The sequence below is a fragment of the Elaeis guineensis genome, chromosome 12 (assembly GCF_000442705.2).
Source record: "Elaeis guineensis isolate ETL-2024a chromosome 12, EG11, whole genome shotgun sequence".
Taxonomy (NCBI): domain Eukaryota; kingdom Viridiplantae; phylum Streptophyta; class Magnoliopsida; order Arecales; family Arecaceae; genus Elaeis; species Elaeis guineensis.
In genome coordinates, this window is record NC_026004.2 from 19,220,565 (window position 1) to 19,240,746 (window position 20,182).

General features: G+C 40.4%; 1 protein-coding gene across 1 annotated transcript; it reads left to right on the forward strand.

Annotated features, from left to right (window-relative positions):
* Window positions 1–6,883: 6,883 nt before the first annotated feature.
* Window positions 6,884–10,620, forward strand: LOC105036435 (receptor kinase-like protein Xa21). Its single transcript, XM_010912204.4, has 2 exons — window positions 6,884–9,647; window positions 10,155–10,620. The coding sequence occupies exons 1-2, from the start codon at window positions 6,899–6,901 to the stop codon at window positions 10,526–10,528; spliced, it is 3,123 nt and encodes a 1,040-aa protein (XP_010910506.2). The 5' UTR covers window positions 6,884–6,898; the 3' UTR covers window positions 10,529–10,620.
* Window positions 10,621–20,182: the final 9,562 nt, after the last annotated feature.

Consider the following 20,182-nt stretch of genomic DNA (forward strand, 5'->3'; position numbering starts at 1 on the left):
ACTATGCTACTGCATCCTCTGTTGATCATGTTTAGTTTATCCTGTTCTTTTCAGTCTTCTTGCCCAAAGATTGTTTTTTCCTCTTTCGGCTAGCTGGTGCCATGCAATCTGACTATCAAGCAGGACGCACTCCTGCATGTTAGTAGGTGGTTGTTGATGAGATTGTGGTTCATTTATTCCTCTGCACAGGTGTTGATTAAGGCATCATGTGTAGAGTTGCTGCATGTAAGGGCCCGTTCCATATGGGCCTGGTCCAACAAAGATGGGCCTTGAATGGCTACCCAGACCACTGCTCATATGCCTAACACGAGGGAGGAAGACTCAAGATCAGAGTCATCCACTTCTTCCATTTTGATGGAGAAGAAGAGTCCTAGAAGGCTCATAGGGATCTAATGAAAGCCTTAGGATGCAGCCTATAAATTTTCCTCCCTTTTTCCTCTAAGTATTGCCCTAATCTTTACTCAAACCACCCATGAAATCCATGGGATTTATTCGGTTTTTTATCGAGCGTCTCGGATAAGCTACTGTCAATTTATCATCGGAGTTGTGGTATTGCTCTTCTACTCCTTTTCATCTTTTTTTTTTCTTTTTTTCTGAATCCTAGAAAATCTTTGACGAGCCTTAGCTCCGGATTGAGCCTTCTCCTATTCTTGTTTTTTTTTTCTTCCACTAGGACAACCATCGTCGTGAGACATGGCCATGATCGGGCAGTCCAGGTTAAAGCCACTATCGTAGAGTCATTGGGGTCACTGCTGCCATGAAAGGTGGTCGGCTTGAGATCTTTCTTTTTCCCCTTCCACGAGAAGAAGAGAAGAAAACTAGAGAAAGATAGAGGAGAAAAAAAAAATAATAAATCATTCTTTTTTTCTCTCTCTTTATTTTCTCTTTCTTCTACTCTCTCTCTCTTTCCATTTCCTTTATCTCTCTGGATGCTTTATGGATTAGTGGAGGATCCAAAATCTAGATAAATCTAGATTATTCGATTGACTTTGGGAAGAGTCATAGACCTATAGTGCTATCTTAATATTTTCACTGTCCATAACCGTCTATGTCTTTTATGTTGACATTGATTATGTAAAGATGTAGTTGTCTGCACAAGATGTCGAGTGGAATATTTTATCTTAGGGTTCATTCATCAAGAAGTTGATCAATTGATGTGCTTGAGTCTGAAATAGATAGAGATAATGATCCTTTTATATGATCATCTGTATGTATGTGTATATATTTTTTATTATATGTGATGATTTTTGATTTTGTGCCAAATGATTATCATTAGAGTATGATCATTGATACGAATATATAAGCATATGGTTCTTTATTATATATATATGTATCATTTATTGATTGTTTGGTATAAGATGTTGGCTATTTTGAAATGGAGCAAAAGATATAATTTGAAATTATTGAATGATTTATTAATCATGTAAGAGGATTTAGACTAATGATGATGTGGACTGCCAGTAATGGGTTGGATTGTGATATTTTAGCTGAACCATAACATTCTGATTTGCCGCCGTGGGTCGAAACATGGGTATCTAGATTTGCCATCGTGGGTCGAAGGACGGATATCTTGATTTATTATTGTAGGCCAAAATATGGATATTTTGATTAAATCGAAGTATGGATTATGGTTTGCTAGTCATAGGCCGAAGTGTGAACATGATTAGTGGAAAACTGAAAGATAATTATTGACTTGAATCATGTTAACAAGATGTGCATAATAAATCAGATGAAATCGCAGGTGATATTCATGATAGTTTATGATAATACATGATTTATAATATATTTTTATATACTTGTCGAGTTGTACTTATACATAAGATGTGACATCACGTGGAGGGGATGGCTCCAGGTCGGCTAATCTCGCATAGAAACTTGTGTTTGCGATTGGGTTCCAGCTTCAGTGGCCTTGATCGCTGGCACGTATGAATGTTGTGCATGCAGTTGTCATTGTTCGAGCACGATATCAACGATCATATGGTTGAAGGAATGAGATTTTTAATGATACTCAAAAAATACCGCAAGTATTGTACATGGTTAGATATTATCCATTATGAATAATGGATGGCTATTCAAACTATCAAATATTTTTAAAATTTATAAATTTCTTCTTAATTTTTTTCTAACATACATGTGTGGCCATCCATCTTAAGGTGGATGATGTCGAATCATGTACAGCATCCTGCAGCATTTTTTTTAGTATCGTGGTTGAAACGTGGGGAAGGGTACTGTGGTTGAAATGTTGGGAAGGGGACAGGGCTGTTGGGTGGATGTATGGCCAGGGCACCACCTCCCAAGATCCTTTCAGTACCACGCGATACAGCAGGAAGAAAGAAGAAACAAAATAAAAAGGAAAACAATCAAAATACGTGGATCAGCCACAAAAGCGCTTGCCTCCACGGGGCATGCAAACTTCACTATGAAAAAAAAATTTTACAAGAGGAGACCACACCCTCAACCCTTGTACACCCAATTCTCTCTCACTAGAAGTTTCCCTCACAAAAGCTCTCTCTCTCTTGGAGACCCCCCTGAACCACTGAAGAGCCTGGCGACCGCTGTCCAGGAGCCTCCTGCTCTTTCTCTCACAGCAGCCTCACGCCTGTCTCTCTCCTCTGGTTCGTACGGCGGCGAGAAAACCCAACCACTCCCTCTCTGTTACCTCACAGTGCCTTTTATAGACCTTATTAGGACTCCTTAATCAACCCAAATCACGTCCCAGGCCGTCCGATCAAGATCGGAAGCCACCTGGGCCCTCCGATCGTGCTCCGATCCACAGAATAGTGTCGTGGACCGTGAGAAACATGCGGAAAATGCCCACGCGGTCCACAGGCCCCACTGTGGACCGGGGCAAAGGGGCCGTGGGCCTGGGTCGCGCATCCCACGCAGGCCTAGGTCGCACGTCCCGCGTGGGCCTGGGCCTGGGTCGCGCGTCCCACGCGGGCTTGGGTCGCGCATCCCGCGCAGGCCTGGGTCACGCGTCCCGTGTGCCGCCGCCTGCGGCCGCGCCGCTGCCGTCCGCCGTCGGTCGCCGGTGGTCCTCCACCACCTCGATTCTCATGCCGACTTCAAAAGCTCGTATCTCCTCCATCCGAGCTCCGTTTCAGGTGATCTTGGTCTCGTTGGACTCTATTTTTCACCGCAAACCTCGCTATGGGCTCAATGTGGGCTGAATCTTGAGATGTCAAATCCTAACAATCTCCACCTCGACTCGATATTCGGCCTCCTCCAAACTTCGAGAGCTTCTGGATCACCTCACCCCCATGCCCTGGGGCAATCGCCTGCTGATCATGGATGGGCAAACATGGGAGTCGAGCCAGGCTGCTCGATCCCATCTCCGTCGTATGCTGTGCTCCTCCTGACCTGAGACCTGCTCGGGACATCATCCTGCGGCAATAGAAATTTTACCTTGAGACGTCGCCTCTCATCCTCCCGAGTCTCCTGTCTCGTGCCCGATCCGCCTCCTGGAGCTCCACCTCACTCTGGGCTCCGCCTGGCTCCCGAAGCTCTACCTCGCACTGGGCTCCCTGCCAGGTAATAATATCCTCTGCTCCTCTTCTTCCCCTCCAGCACAATCCTATCCCCGCATAGCACCCTCAGGATTCCTCCATCAGCTACCATCCTGTAACCTCTCGAATCCAGTCTGCTAAGTGAGATAAGATTCCGCTTGAAATCGGGTATGTATCGGACCTCCCCCAATCTCCTCACTGCACCATCATGTGTCCTCCAGCTGACCGTCCCAATGCCTCTGATCGCACAGCTCGATCCATCCGGCAGATATACAGTGCCGTCACTGTTCTTCAGGGAGTCAAACTGCTCCTTTCTGCAACACACATGATAGGGGCATGCAGAATCTAATATCCACTGCTGGGAAGAAGTAGATACCTCATCAGATATCTCAAAGATATCTCCATCTAAATCACTGTCGGCCGTCGCTACAGCAGCCACCATCTGATTTTTCAGTTGAGGGCAATCTCTGGCTAGATGCCCCAACTCTTCACACCGGTAACACCTGGTTTTGCTCAAGTCCCTCCTGGACTTAGATCGCCCTCGTTGCGATCTCCTGTCGCTCCGTCTACCGCTTCCTGCTCCTCCAGAAGCCACCAAAGCTGAGCTATCGCCACCTGAGCTCGAAGCTGGGTTCTCCCTCCTGAGAATCTTGTTCTGGAGTATCGCCATGGTGACCTCGTCCATCTTGATAGTGCTCTTCCCCACTAGAAGAGCAGTCACCAAGGACTCGTACGAAGGGGGAATCGACGCCAGCAAAACCAGCACCTTGGTGTTCTCCTCAACGTTCTCGCCAACGCTGAGAAGGTTGGTGAGGATCTTCTGGAAGTGGCTCAGATGCTCCTGCACGCTCTGTCCCTCAGTCATCCGCAGTTGGTAAAACTGCCTCCAGAGAAAAAGAGTGTTGGTGAGAGACTTCGCCATGTACAACTCCTCGAGCTTCGACTACAGCACCGTCGGGGAAGTCTCGCTCAGCACATGGATCACCACCTCATCTACCAGGTACATGCGGATGGTACTCACCACCTGCATCTGTAGCCGTTTCCAATCCCGCACCTCCATGGTGGTCGGCTTCTCATCGCACAAGAGAGCATCGATCAACCCCTGTTGGATGAGCACGTCTTTCATCCTTGCCTGCCACAAGGAGAAATTGCTCTTACCATCAAACTTGTTGATCTCCATCTTGATTGTTCCTGTTTTCTCCATCTTCAGTCTTGCTCACCACCACTGCAATCTGCGTCCTTGTACCACCTTGCTCTGATACCACTTGTTGGGTGGATGTCTGGCCAGGGCACCACCTCCCAAGATCCTTTCAGTACCACGCGATGCAGCAGGAAGAAAGAAGAAACAAAACAAAAAGGAAAACAATCAAAATACGTGGATCAGCCACAAAAGGGCTCACCTCCACGGGGCATGCAAACTTCACTATGAAAAAGAAATTTTACAAGAGGAGACCTCACACTCAACCCTTGTACACCCAATTCTCTATCACTAGAAGTTTCCCTCACAAAAGCTATCTCTCTCTTGGAGACCCCCCTGAACCCCTGAAGAGCCTGGCGACCGCTGTCCAGGAGCCTCCTGCTCTTTCTCTCACAGCAGCCTCACACCTCTCTCTCTCCTCTGGTTCGTACGGCGGCGAGAAAACCCAACCACTCCCTCTCTGTTACCTCACAGTGCCTTTTATAGACCTTATTAGGACTCCTTAATCAACCCAAATCACGTCCCAGGCCCTCCGATCGCGCTCCGGTCCACGGAATAGTGCCGTGGACCGCGAGAAATGCATGGGAAATACCCACGCGGTCCACAAGCCCCGCTGTGGACCGCCCGATCCACGGTGGACCGGGGCAAAGGGGCCGCGGGCCTGGGTCGCGCGTCCCGCGTGGGCCTGGGTCGCGCGTCCCACACAGGCTTGGGTCGCGCGTCCCGCGTGGGCCTGGGCTTGGGTCGCGCGTCCCGCGCTGGCCTGGGTCGCGCGTCCCGTGCGCCGCCGCCTGCGGCCGCGCCGCTGCCGTCCGCCGCTGGTCGCCGGCGGTCCTCCGCCGTCTCGATTCTCGTGCCGACTTCAAAAGCTCGTATCTCCTCCATCCGAGCTCCGTTTCAGGTGATCTTGGTCTCGTTGGACTCCGTTTTTCACCGCGAACCTCGCTGTGGGCTCAATGTGGGCTGAATCTCGAGGCGTCAAATCCTAACAAGGGCGAGATTTAGCACATGTTAAAGTAGTAATATCAGCCGGTTAAATTGTTGAAAGTGACGAATCTGATATTTCGACGCCTGTCCAAGACGATAACGATGGGTCCACTCGGGCTTAATCAAGTGCATATCTGGATCATCATCCATTTGTTTGTCTTCTGTTTAACTTTTCTGCCATGAGGATGTCCTCCGCGTGAGACATGCAACCAATCAGTAGTCCAAGAACTTTCTGCGTGGAAGACCCGCTTCGATGGTAAGTCTTGAAGACGTGCTTTCGTCCCTTGGGGTTGGTATCAGTTCTCACTGATTATTCCACAGCAAGTCAGTCAAAAGACTCCAGTCAAAAGATTATCCTTGCATAAGGGTTGCTCCTTTGTGTATATAGCAACCTACTTTTGTTACTTCCATGTATCTTTCAGTACAATATAAATGAAGCTTCTCTTTGCTACCCCAAAAAAAAAGGAAATAAAAAAAAAGAAAAGACTTCTGCCTGAAAATAATGTCCTGTGCCGTCCCTTATCTCTCAAAGAAATACTCAGCACTAGCATTACAAACTCACCATATGGGATCGAATTCTTTGAATGAGATTTCTGAATTTCTTAAAACAAGAATGAGATTTCTATTAAGCGAGCATTTGGTTAATGCAAGCTGGACATGAGATAGGTGCCAGATGACAGGTGTTCCAGAAAAACAAAAATCCAACGGAGGAATCATCTAAAAATCAGACACGAAAACACATCTGTATCTTCCATGTCTACGCATATGTTTATTGATATACATATAATGAATAATTATGTTTCTTGCGTCCAAGTATTTGTGACATTAAAAACTTCAAGTTTGAAAGGATGCATGCGATGCAATTATGGGACCAGACCGTGCACCGGAAACGTACATGAGCCGGCAAGACTACTGCTTCTTTCTTTGGTTCTTCCATGATTCACGCTCAATCATTGTGCATGGATGTGCGGCAGAAGTTCTTTCCGCTAGAATGCCAGCTGGCAGGTAATTTCATTCATCTTTCCTCTGTTTATTTTTTAGAGACCCACAACCCTCGCTAAGCCTGACTAAATAGAGACTCCTCCAATCATCAACCGGCCAAGAAATCCTATTATAAAGTCTGCATGCTAGCTCTTAGAAGGTCATCCAAATTAAGCTTCCCCCAAGTTATCTTATTCATTCTTTTCCTCTCAACTTCCTAGTGTACATGGGTTGTCTCTGCAACTCAAAGAGGGCATCTTGGTGGTCCTCTCTCATGCATGCCACTCTTCTACTCTTATGTCATATTTTGATCCCATCTCCCCAATTTCCTGCCATCACCAGCAGTGCAACCTCCTTGGTGGCCAGGAATAACAGCAGAAGCGGGAGTGATCACTTGGCTCTCATTTCATTCAAGTCTAATATATATAATGATCCATTTGGGGCTCTGTCCTCCTGGGACAACAAGTCGCTTCATTTCTGCCAGTGGAAAGGTGTCACATGTGGCAGTCGGCACCCTCAGAGGGTCATTGCTCTGGACTTACCCTCTCTTGGCCTAGCTGGCACCATATCACCATCCATAGCCAACCTCACATTCCTCCGCAGACTCAGTCTCCAAGAAAACGAACTCAAAGGATCCATTCCACAAGAGCTTGGCCTTGTGCATCGGCTGCGATATCTCAATCTAAGCCTGAATTCACTGGAAGGACAAATTCCATCCAGTCTTGGAAACTGCAGACAGGTAATTACACTTGACCTACATAAGAACCTTCTCAACGGCATCCCAACATCTTTCACCAACCTCTCCTCTTTGGAATCCCTCCGCTTGGGCAGCAACAGGATTACAGGCGGCATCCCTCCTTGGTTAGGGAACCTGTCCTCTGCCACCATCCTTGATCTTGAAACGAACACCCTGTCAGGAGTCATTCCATCTTCCTTATGCCGTCTACCCTCTCTTATTGTCGTTGCTGTAGCACTAAACCAGTTATCAAGCACGATTCCACCCTGTCTATACAATCTCTCAAGTATCAAGGCTTTGAGTGTGGGACATAATAATCTCAGAGGGACTATCCCATCTCACATAGGCAGCACTCTTCCCCACCTCCGTTGGCTCGACATGGCCTTCAATCAGTTCACCGGACGTATCCCTTCTTCATTATCTAATGCTTCTGGGCTGTATTACATTCAGCTCCAAGTGAACAATCTCCGTGGAGAAATCCCATGCAACCTTGGAAAGTTACAGAACCTGTCAGCCTTGAGACTTTTTGGGAACCAACTAGCAGCCAGGGAGGCCAATGATTGGAGCTTCCTCACTGCGCTAACCAACTGCAGCAAATTGACATCACTACTAATCGGCAACAATAATCTCGCTGGTGTGTTACCCAATTCCATATCCAACCTCTCCACAGATATCCAGGTCCTTATTTTTTCCAATAACCAGATATCTGGAAGCCTTCCTTCAAATATAGGGAACCTGAAAAACCTGATGGTACTTGGCATGGATTCAAACCTTCTCACAGGTAATATTCCTGCCTCTCTTGGAAATCTTAATGCACTGCATGTACTGAATATGCCTCACAACAATTTTCTCGGCCGAATTCCACCTTCACTCGGAAACATTAGTCAATTGAATTGGCTGGATCTGCACGGAAACAAATTGAGTGGAAGCATTCCAACCCAGCTTGGAAACTGCAAGAACTTGCAGTTTCTCTCTCTCTCTGACAATCAGCTTACAGGCACTATACCCATAGAGATTCTTAGCCTGCCTTCTCTATCCTTAGGCCTATACTTATCACACAATGCATTACATGGGCTCCTACCTTCCGAAATTGGCAACCTGATAAATGTCAATAACCTCGATATTTCTGAGAATAGATTGTATGGTGAAATCCCAGATAGCATTGGCAAATGCGTGGTCCTTGCAAACCTCGATATGAGTGGTAATGTTTTTGAAGGGATCATCCCGACATCATTGGGCAATCTAAAAGGCCTTCAATTTCTGGACCTCTCAAGCAACAACCTATCGGGGCATGTACCAGGATATCTCCAAATATTTCACTCGCTCCAATTTCTAAATCTCTCTTTCAACAGCTTTGAAGGTGAGGTTCCGTTAGACGGGGTCTTTGCAAATATGAGTGCATTTTCACTCATTGGGAATCCAAAGATCTGCGGTGGCATCCCTGAACTGCACCTACCACCCTGTTCCTCTGCCCAACCAAATGGAACAAAACACAGAGCTGCTATCTCGGCAGTGATCATCACAGTTGCCAGTGGAGTTCTAGGTTTGATTCTGATTCTCTTCTTCATTTTACTTTACTCGACACAAAAATCAAGAAAGAGACATCCATCCATGGCTACCTTGAGAACAGAACTTATTAGAGTCTCCTACGCCGAATTTGTCAAAGCAACTGATGGGTTTTCTTCAGCAAATCTGATTGGTATTGGGAGCTTTGGTTCCGTATATAAAGGGGTCATGGAATGGGATGATGAAAAGATGGTTGCTATAAAGATACTGAACCTTCAGCAGCAGGGGGCTTCAAGGAGTTTCATAGCTGAATGTGAGGCCTTGAGGAGCATCCGTCATCGGAACCTGGTCAAAATCATAACTGCATGCTCTGGTGTTGATTTTAGAGGTAATGATTTCAAAGCATTGGTTCTTGAATTTATGGAGAATGGAAGCCTGGAACAATGGTTGCATCCAAAACTGAATGAGCGATTCTCGATGAGGATTTTGAATTTAGAACAGAGAGTGAGCATAGCCATTGATGTGGCTTCTGCACTGGATTACCTTCATCATCATAGCCCAGTGCCAATCGTTCATTGTGATCTCAAGCCGAGCAACATTCTTCTGGACGATGACATGACTGCCCATGTAAGTGACTTCGGGCTGGCAAAGTTTCTCTCTGAATCTACTAACTCATTCTCCATATCTGCAAGCTTGGTGGCAATTAAAGGATCAGTTGGATATATTGCTCCAGGTGAGACTGCACGCACAATTTTTCTACTTTTCATTTTTCTAGTTTTCTACTAATAGTGAGCAGCTAAAGGCAAACAGAAAGCTAACAGGTACAAAGAAATATAAGCGGCATTGCCGTAGTTTTAACATTATTCATATTTGAATCTAATACAGCATTCTCCATTTGCAAATTATATGTAATTGAAAATTGATGTGCAAATCTTATTTAACTCATGATGGTCCCATTGATATTAAGCTTCTATTGTGTGGACTCCCGGTTCTTGAGTTTGAGTTTGATCATTTTCGAACATCCACTCGTGCGTTAAATAATGTGGCTCATTGATTATATTACAACATATTTCCACCTTATGATGTGAATGTATGCTTCTAATATAATCTTTGGGTGGCACGGAGACATGATCCATTTCTTTGTTTTGTTTTCCTAGCGAAACATTATCTTCAATTGTTAATTATGTTTTTGACATAGTGTTTGTACAAACACATAACCTTGTTTGAAAATGAATCTCAGAGTACGGTTTGGGAAGCGAAATATCAACTCGAGGAGATGTGTACAGCTATGGAATACTTCTCTTGGAGATGTTTACTGGAAAGAGACCCACTGATGAAATCTTTAATGAAAGCCTAGATCTTCATCAATTTGTTGAGACGGCCTTTCCTACTAAAATTATGAACATCATAGATCCGCAATTGATACGAAAGGAAGAGTATGAAATTGTCAATGACGTACGACAAAGCTCTAAACGATACAAGATACTAGAGTGCTTAATTTCAGTGATTAGCGTTGGGCTACAATGTTCCAACAGATCACCCAAAGAACGAATGCATACAGGAGATATTGTAAAAAAATTGACTGCAGCGAGAGAGATAATTGGCAGGGTCTGAAGTCATAAAGAATGGTCCACAAATATTAGTAAGACATTATGAAGGCTGACATAAGCATACATTATATAGCTGCTGTTACTTCCTTAAGCCGCATGTTCCTGCTTTCGTTTGACGGGGTTCTCTTTGGATCCTCTACCATCACGAGGCCAACAAACATCGGGATGAACTGTTCCATGGATTTGTAATGAATGTTATCATAGTTGAACATGTCCTGTTTTTCCTTTGATATATCGGAGAGGGCATTTTGTGATTTGTATGCTTTTGTTGAGCAAGTCTTGTCATAGTTGAACAAGTCCTGTTGTTCTTGGGTACACTTATTTAATTGACTGCTTCGTATTGTTATTAATGATTGTTTTTTGAGAGAAACAAGGATGAAGTAAGTTACTTCCCCGTCATGAGAATTGCATTAGATAATTTAATGTATTACACAAGAAAGAGTATTTAAAAGAAAAGATGGGGCACTTTTACGTAAGAGCCAAGCTCACAACACCGTGCATGAAGAAGTCCTATCAAAGCACCTAAAAAACTAGACCCCAAGTAAAAATGCGAACACTCAAAATTAATTCGCCTCCTATACTAAAACAAGGAAAGTGTCACGGCCCAGCCCATAGGGCTCTTGGGCCTGGCAAAATTGGAAAAGCCCAAAGCCGAGCCCCGACGAGAGGAGGAGGAAGACTCCTAACCGGAGTCTTCTTCCCCTCCAACCCCGATGAAATCGGACCCATCGAGTCCAGCTTAGGTTAGGATAGCTCCCCTATAAACTCTCTTTCCCTCCCTTAAGACTCATCACCAGCAATCTTTGAGTTTGATCTCTTGATTTCTTCCGTTGAAGCCGTGACCTCTCGTACTCGTGCTCGCCGGAAATTGGAGCCGACGACGCTGCTGAAGCTTGAGGTAAACCCTTCTTCTCCTTCCTCTCTTCCTTCCTCTCTTTTCCACAGCTTCGTGCACCCTCTCCGGCCTTCGGGATCACCGAAAAATCCATGAACAAAATGACCCCTATTTTGCTCTGTTCGACCGGGCCATCTTCCTCTCTTTTTCGGCCACCGGCATCGCCGGTTGCGGCGTTCCATCCCCGAGATCGGACCCTCATCTCTCACTCTTCCTTCCCTGAAAGTCTTGGCCGTCGGTGACCGGCCAATGACCGGAAAATAAAAAGAATGGGGACTGTCCCCTGTTTTTCGAAAACCCTTCAGCTCGCTGGCCGAACCTCGCCGCCGGCCGGCCTTGCTTTGTCGCCGTCGCGTGATGCCGTCCACCTCGTTGGAGCTCGTGCCATCGAGTCTCTTTCCCTCTGGTTCCCCACTGTTCTGCCAAGGAAGAGGAAAGGAAGAAGAAAACGGGAAAAAGAAAAAGAGAAAAGAAAAGAAGAAGGAAGAAGAAGAAGAAAAGAAAAGAAAAGAAAAAGGAAAAAGAAAAAGAAAAAAAAAGGAAAAAGAAAAAAGAAAAGAAAAAAAAGAAAAAGAAAAAGAGAAAGAGAAAAATAAAAATAAAATAAAATACAAAGAAGAAGAAGAGAGAAAAAATTTTCTCTCTCTCTTCTCTCTCTACCTTCTCTCTCCAGTTTCTCTCTCTAGATTCTCTCCCTATTTTTTCTCTCTAGACTTTTCTCTCTCTTTATGGATTTTGTCTCTCTAGGATCTTTTCTTTCTCTCTGATTGCATCACAGACCCTAGGATATATTTGAAATAAAAATATGATGAATTGAGATTGCTCCGAAATTCGTGCAGTAGATCTGATCCCTGTCCGATCCTATTCGAAATTGTAACACTTGATTCATATTAAGTCACCCTGATAGGACCTCTGATGATCTCGACCATGATTGCCTCATCTGAAGGATACGAAGATTCTTTCTCCACTTTCTCTCTCTACTTTTTCTCTCTAGAATTTTCTCTCTCTTCATGGATTTTCTCTCTCTAAAAGTCTTATGGATTAGTGGAGGATCCTGATACATAGACAAGTCCTAATTTTGGTTAATCCTAAGAGAGGTCCTCGATCTATGTTATTAGGATCGATTATCGATAATTTTCTCTATATATGATTTTTATATTTGATCAGGGTTATGAAGAGATGATTGTCTGCATATGATATCGAGTGGAATATTTTGTTAAAAAAATTCATAAGTCAAAGAAGAACATTGATTTCTGTGCTTGGATCAGTCACCGGTAAAGGTAAGAATCTCTGTACATGATCACCATTATAAATATGCTATTTTACTATTGGTCTTGCATTATTGGTTTTGCATCGTCGGATTTGAGATCGATGAATTTATTATATCTGAGATATTGTTATTTGATTTTGAGCATGAAGTATGTTATATCAATACATATGTATCAGCGATTGATGGCATGATTATATGGGTATGACATATTTATTATACTGCAAAAGTTGAATTGATTAATGAAGTCAAATATTATAATTTCATGAAAATAAAAAGAAAGAAAAATATGGTTTGGACTGGCCTTGTCATGTGGAATAGCCTACCAGGAGCTTATGCCTGGGATAGCCCCCATTGGCTTACAGGTGGATCAGCCGGCCAGGAGCTCATGCCTGGGACAGCCCGCCAGGAGCTTATGCTTGGGACAGCCTCTTACGGGCTTTCGTACGTGGGACAGCCGGCCAGGAGCTCATCCTGGGACAGTCTTGAAAGGCTTTTTATATAGAAATTGATTCGGATGATGACTGAGGTATAGACTTGGATAGTCCAGAGCCAGAAAGAAAATGTTAAAAATCATGTGATTATGAAAAGAGAAATGAAAGGTAAGACTTGAAATAATTATTGAATAAAAGTGTTTCACCTGTTAACATATGATGATGCATCTATTTTAACAAGACAGTAAATTTATGGATGTTTGCAGTATTCTGAATATTGAACATGAAATTTTGTGTTTTATTGCTTATTTTTATTTTCAGATTATATTACTATATCAATGTGATATGGAAATTTTTACTGGGCTGTAAAGCTCACACCTCTTCATCTTTCTTTTTCTTCTCAGAGTTACAGGACGTTCATGATTGGCTATGGCTTAGATTTATGGGTGAGCAGATGGATAGATAGAGTGTCATAGTACCTGATCAGAGGATTGAAGAAAATTAATTTGTAATTATGCAAGGTTTTACGAATTATTGTTGAAATTAATTGTTATGGATGTTAAGATTGTAATGATTTATTTTGGCCTTGCATATTCTTTAGGGCTTGCTCTAAGGAGTGTGCGGCCATCACGTATCCGATCCAGATGTTGGGTTCGGGGCGTGACAGAATGGTATCAGAGCTTAGGTTATGATCATTGGAGATTACGATATAAATGATTAGGATGTGATAGAATAATATCAAAGCTTAGGTTTAAGATCACTAGAGATTATGAAGAGATATTAAAATTTTATGTAAGATCAGTAGGATGTGACAGAGTGGCATCTGAGCTTAGAACTTAGGTTACGTTCATTTGGAGATAATGATACAAGTGATTAGGATATGACAGAATAATACTAGAGCCTAAGTTTAAGGTCACTAGGGATTGTCATATAAATGATATCAAAACTTGAGATTATAATCGATAGAGTATGATAGATAATATTAGAGTTTAAGGTTATAATCATTAAGGATGTAATAGAATGATATTATAGTTCAGGTTATGATCATTAGAAAATATAATTTAAGTGGTATTTAAGCTTAAGAATTATAATTATTTGAAATTATGACTTTAGTGATATTTAAACCTAGGTTATGATCATAAGGAACATGATTGACATAAAAGAAAGGAATCAATATTTGGATTTTGAATCAATAAATACTATGATGAAACTTTATGTATAAGTGGTATATGATGTCTATAATAAAATTGATGAGTTATATATTAGATTTTAATTAGCAAGGTTGACCTAAGTATGAGAAGAGTTGACCTTAGAATGAAGTGCAAGGTATTGATAAATTATATTGAGTATACTAGATGATTTTGGAATGTTAAACTTATATGATTGAAGATCATGATATTTTTCTAATTTTGATGATAATTATCTGAGCATTATAAATTTTAGACTTATCAAAAGAAAAGTTAATTAGGGTACGGTCTAAGAAGAAATTACATCATATGAGAGAGAAATATTTTTGAGCATTGAATCTATAAGAGGTCATATATGAAACTCAATTTAGATGAAATTTTTTTTTTTATTTTGTCAGAGTATGATATATAGGTTATAATGAAATCTTTAATAATTCATATTACCATCTTTGGATTAGATTTTTTTAATTTTTCTTGTGATTGTTAAAGATGGTGAAGTGTATTAATTATTCAAGTTAAAGTTTGGATTTTTAAATTGAACTAAGACATCTTGCTAGTGTTAAATTTTGAATGACTTATACAATGGAAAAAAATTTGTATAGATTTATTGATTAATATTAAGGGTTGTGATGAAGAGAGCTTTATAGGAAATAATCAAGTTGATTCTACTTAAGGATGTTGGCTTGAGTTCTTCTAGTTTGTCAAGTTAGAATTAATTCTTTTAAAAAGGAAGATTGATTTAGAAATTATTTAAATGATTGTAAGGTAAATCTAAGATTAACTCCAATTAATTCTAGACATGTTGGATTCTTGAAGAGTGATGAAACTTATATAATGATTTCAAATATAGGAAGTAGATCAAGATTTAATTTTTATATGCTATGTCCAAAGGTAGTAAAGATAAAGAAACTTAAAAATTTTATCCTAAGTCTTATATGAAATTCGAAGGTTGGATCTATCCTGGATCGATCTAACATATAAGGATATTTTTATCTTTGATATAATTATATAATTTGATAAATTAAGATCAAAGTGCGCAGCAAAAGCATGGTGGGTTAAATTGACTAGAAATATTAATTCTTTGATTTTGAAGATATTATGGAATGCATTAGTTGTAAATAAAGAATGATTTTAATCTGATCATAGTCGGATAAATTTTGTTAGTAGGATGCTTCATTGTAGATAATGCCAAGAAATCCTAGATATCTCAAGTTTATTAACAAGCTTGATAGTTCTGTTATTAGTTCAAACTTAGAATGTCCTGACATAGATCTCATATTTTTTTAAAATTTAATATTATTACTTGGACTGATATAGAAGATTGAGATTTTCTTAAGATGAGAGTTTACATATAAAATTTATTGGAAGGTCAAGAGAAGAAAGAAATCGATGATTGTGAAGAGTGCCCGATGTTTGACCTTTATTTATTTTTCTATCAAGGATAGTTTGAGATAATTATGAATTTCGAGTGAAATGTATTAGACAAATAACGGTGGTATATTAATACAAGTCCAAAATGTTACAGTTCTTCAAAAAGTTGAGAAATCAATAAGAAGGGATGAGTTTGAAATTTCAAATAATTTTTGTTATAACAAGATCATGAGAAATAAATAATATATATATGATATTATCGTAAACTTGTGAATGACATGAAGAATGTATACTTTGAAATATGTATCTCGAACGACACAACTTAATTTCGAGGATGAAATTATTTTAAGGAGGGGAGATTGTTACGGCCCAGCCCATGGGGCTGTTGGGCCTGGCAACATTGGAAAAGCCCAAAGTCGAGCCCCGACGGGAGGAGGAGGAAGACTCCTAACCGGAGTCTTCTTCTCCTCCGACCCCGATGAAATCGGACCCATCGAGTCCAGTTTAGGGTAGGATAGCTCCCCTATAAACCCTCTTTCCCTCCCTTAAGACTCATCACCGACAATCTTTGAGTTTGATCTCTTGATTTCTTCCGTTGAAGCCGTGACCTCTCGTACTCATGCTCGTCGAAAATTGAAGCCGACGACGCTACTGAAGCTTGAGGTAAACCCTTCTTCTCCTTCCTCTCTTTTCCACGGCTTCGTGCACCCTCTCCGGCCTTCGAGATTGCCGAAAAATCTATGAACAAGATCACCCCTATTTTGCTCTGTTCGGCCGGGCCATCTTCCTCTCTTTTTCGGCCACCGGCACCGTCGGTTGCGGTGTTCCATCCCCGAGACCAGACCCTCATCTCTCACTCTTCCTTCCCTGAAAGTCTTGGCCGTCGGTGACTGGCCAATGACTGAAAAATAAAAAGAATAGGGACGGTCCCCTGTTTTTCGAAAACCCTTCAGCTCGCTGGCCGAATCTCACCGTCAGCCGGCCTTGCTTTGTCGCCGTCGCGTGATGCCGTCCACCTCATCGGAGCTCGTGCCATCGAGTCTCTTTCCCTCTGGTTCCCCAATGTTCTGCCAAGGAAGAGGAAAGGAAGAAGAAAACGGGAAAAAGAAAAAGAGAAAAGAAAAGAAGAAGGAAGAAGAAGAAGAAAAGAAAAGAAAAGAAAAAGGAAAAAGAAAAAGAAAAGAAAAAGGAAAAAGAAAAAAGAAAAAAAAAAAAAGAAAAAGAGAAAGAGAAAAATAAAAATAAAATAAAATAAAAAGAAGAAGAAGAGAGAAAAAATCTTCTCTCTCTCTTCTCTCTCTACCTTCTCTCTCTAGATTCTCTCCCTATTTTCTCTCTCTAGACTTTTCTCTCTCTTTATGGATTTTGTCTCTCTAGGATCTTTTCTTTCTCTCTGATTGCATCACAGACCCTAGGATATATTTGAAATAAAAATATGATAAATTGAGATTGCTCCGAAATTCGTGCAGTAGATCTGATCCCTGTCCGATCCTATTCGAAATTGTAACACTTGATTCATATTAAGTCACCCTGATAGGACCTCTGATGATCTCGACCATGATTGCCTCATCTGAAGGATACGAAGATTCTTTCTCCACTTTCTCTCTCTACTTTTTTTCTCTAGAATTTTCTCTCTCTTCATGGATTTTCTCTCTCTATAAGTCTTATGGATCAGTGGAGGATCCTGATACATAGACAAATCCTAATTTTGGTTAATCCTAAGAGAGATCCTCGATCTGTGTTATAGGATCGATTATCGATAATTTTCTCTATATATGATTTTTATATTTGATCTGGATTATGAAGATATGATTGTCTGCATATAATATCGAGTGGAATATTTTGTTAAAAAAATTTATAAGTCAAAGAAGAACATTGATTTCTGTGCTTGGATCAGTCACCAGTAAAGGTAAGAATCCCTGTACATGATTACCATTATAAATATGCTATTTTACTATTGGTCTTGCATTATTGGTTTTGCATCGTCGGATTTGAGATCGATGAATTTATTATATCTGAGATATTGTTATTTGATTTTGAGCATGAAGTACGTTATATCAATACATATGTATCAGCGATTGATGGCATGATTATATGGGTATGACATATTTATTACACTGCAAAAGTTGAATTGATTAATGAAGTCAAATATTATAATTTCATGAAAATAAAAAGAAAGAGAAATATGGTTTGGACTGGCTTTGTCATGTGGAATAGCCTACCAGGAGCTTATGCCTGGGACAGCCCCCACTGGCTTACAGGTGAATCAGCCGGCCAGGAGCTCATGCCTAGGATAGCCCGTCAGGAGCTTATGCCTGGGACAGCCTCTCACGGGCTTTCGTATGTGGGACAGCCGGCCAGGAGCTCATCCTGAGACATTCTTGAAAGGCTTTTTATGTGAAAATTAATTCGGATGATGACTGAGGTATAGACTTGGATAGTCTAGAGCCAGAAAGAAAATGTTAAAAATCATGTGATTATGAAAAGAGAAATGAAAGGTAAGACTTGAAATAATTATTGAATAAAAGTGTTTCACCTGTTAACATATGATGATGCATCTATTTTAACAAGACAGTAAATTTATAGATGTTTGCAGTATTCTGAATATTGAACATGAAATTTTGTGTTTTATTACTTATTTTTATTTTCAGATTATATTACTATATCAATGTGATATGGGAATTCTTACTGGGCTGTAAAGCTCACACTTCTTCATCTTTCTTTTTCTTCTCAAAGTTACAGGACGTTCATAATTGGCTATGGCTTAGATTTATGGGTGAGCAGATGGATAGATAGAGTGTCATAGTACCTGATCAGAGGATTGAAGAAAATTAATTTGTAATTATGCAAGGTTTTATGAATTATTGTTGAAATTAATTGTTATGGATGTTAAGATTGTCATGATTTATTTTGGCCTTGCATATTCTTTAGGGCTTGCTCTAAGGAGTGTGCGGCCATCACGTATCCGACCCGGATGTTGGGTTCGGGGCGTGACAGAAAGTGGACAGTATTTTTGTCTACCTAAGAACAGTCGATAACCCATTGGGAGACAAGGTCCCCAGAAGCTAGTTGCGTCGTTCACCATCCCTGCAGACGTATGGTCCCCTCCAGCTCCATGTTTGCGAGCTCCTATCCCTTGTAAGATTTACCAAGTTGCCTTAAACCGCTTCTGGTTGAAACCTGAATTTTCGTTGGTTGCGTTCCCTCCGCAAACACCAACACCCGATGGCAAAAAAACTTTCTATAGCAAGGAAAAGTTAAGAGATGGTTGTATGCTTTCCCCAAGCATCCCATACTTCCATGTACCTCTTAGGAAATTGAGGAACTCTGAGGTCCTTGAAGAGTGATCACTAGAACATCTTGGAGTAGTTGCACTGTGGAAAGATACGGTCTATTATCTCTCTATTTTCACCACGGAGAGAACAGTGATCTGACAATGCCAGTTCCTTCTTCCTGAGATTTGAAGTTGTCAGTATTTTATCGAAGCAACTCAGCCATGCAAAGAGCTTGATCTTCTTCGGCACTGGTAATCTCCAAAAGAAATTACCAAGAGGGGAGATTACCCCACCATACTTAGGGAACAAATAGCATTTATTAACAGTGAATGTTCTTGCAATGCTCCATTTTTAGAGCCAATGGTCTGCATTGTCGCTGACACTACAACAAAATAGGTCATTAGTGACGATAATTTTCATCACTAATAATATATTTTTATTATTAATATTTAGTTATAAATAATCACATCATTGATAATATTTTACGATGAAAAAAATATTTCATTGCTAATAAAAGTTATTCGCGATGAATAATTTTCGTCGTTAAAATATTTTTGATGAAAAATTTTAATCGTAAAAAAATATTTACGATGAATAATAACGTCGCTAATAAATAAAAAATTAATAACGATGAAAATATTTTCATCGCTATTAATTTAATTAAAATATTTTTTGAAATAAAATTTTTAAAAACTTTTAGCGATGAGAAATTTGCATCGCAAAAAATTTTTTTTGCAATGAAAATTTTTCATCACTATTAATTTAATAATAAATTTTTAAAAAATCAAATTTAAATAATATTAGTGATGAAAAACTTACATTATAAATATGATAATTTTTGATGAATATTTCTGTCACTAATAATTATTTACGATGAATAATTTTTCACCGTTATTAATTATATATAAAATTTTAATAATTTTATATTTATTAAAAAATTAAATTATGGTACTAAAATATTTTTGACGATCAATATTTCATCGTAAATAATTCTATTGCTAACAATTTAAACATATTTTTTTTAAAAAATAATATATGAATATATATTTTTAATTTATATCTGTAATATTTTTTATAAATTAAAAATAAAAAATAAAAAAATAAAAGTGAAAAATTTATACAATAAATTGATAAAAAAAATTTATTATTTTATTATATTAAATTAAAATTATAAAAAATTTAAAATAAAAATAAAAAATATACGAAGAAGCCGTCAAGTATTGGCATCT

Coding starts and splice junctions, on each gene's coding strand:
- LOC105036435 (XM_010912204.4), top strand. CDS start 6,899: ATGGGTTGTCTCTGCAACTCAAAGAGGGCATCTTGGTGGTCCTCTCTC. Junction 9,648..10,154: donor AGTTGGATATATTGCTCCAG/GTGAGACTGCAC, acceptor AATGAATCTCAG/AGTACGGTTTGGGAAGCGAA.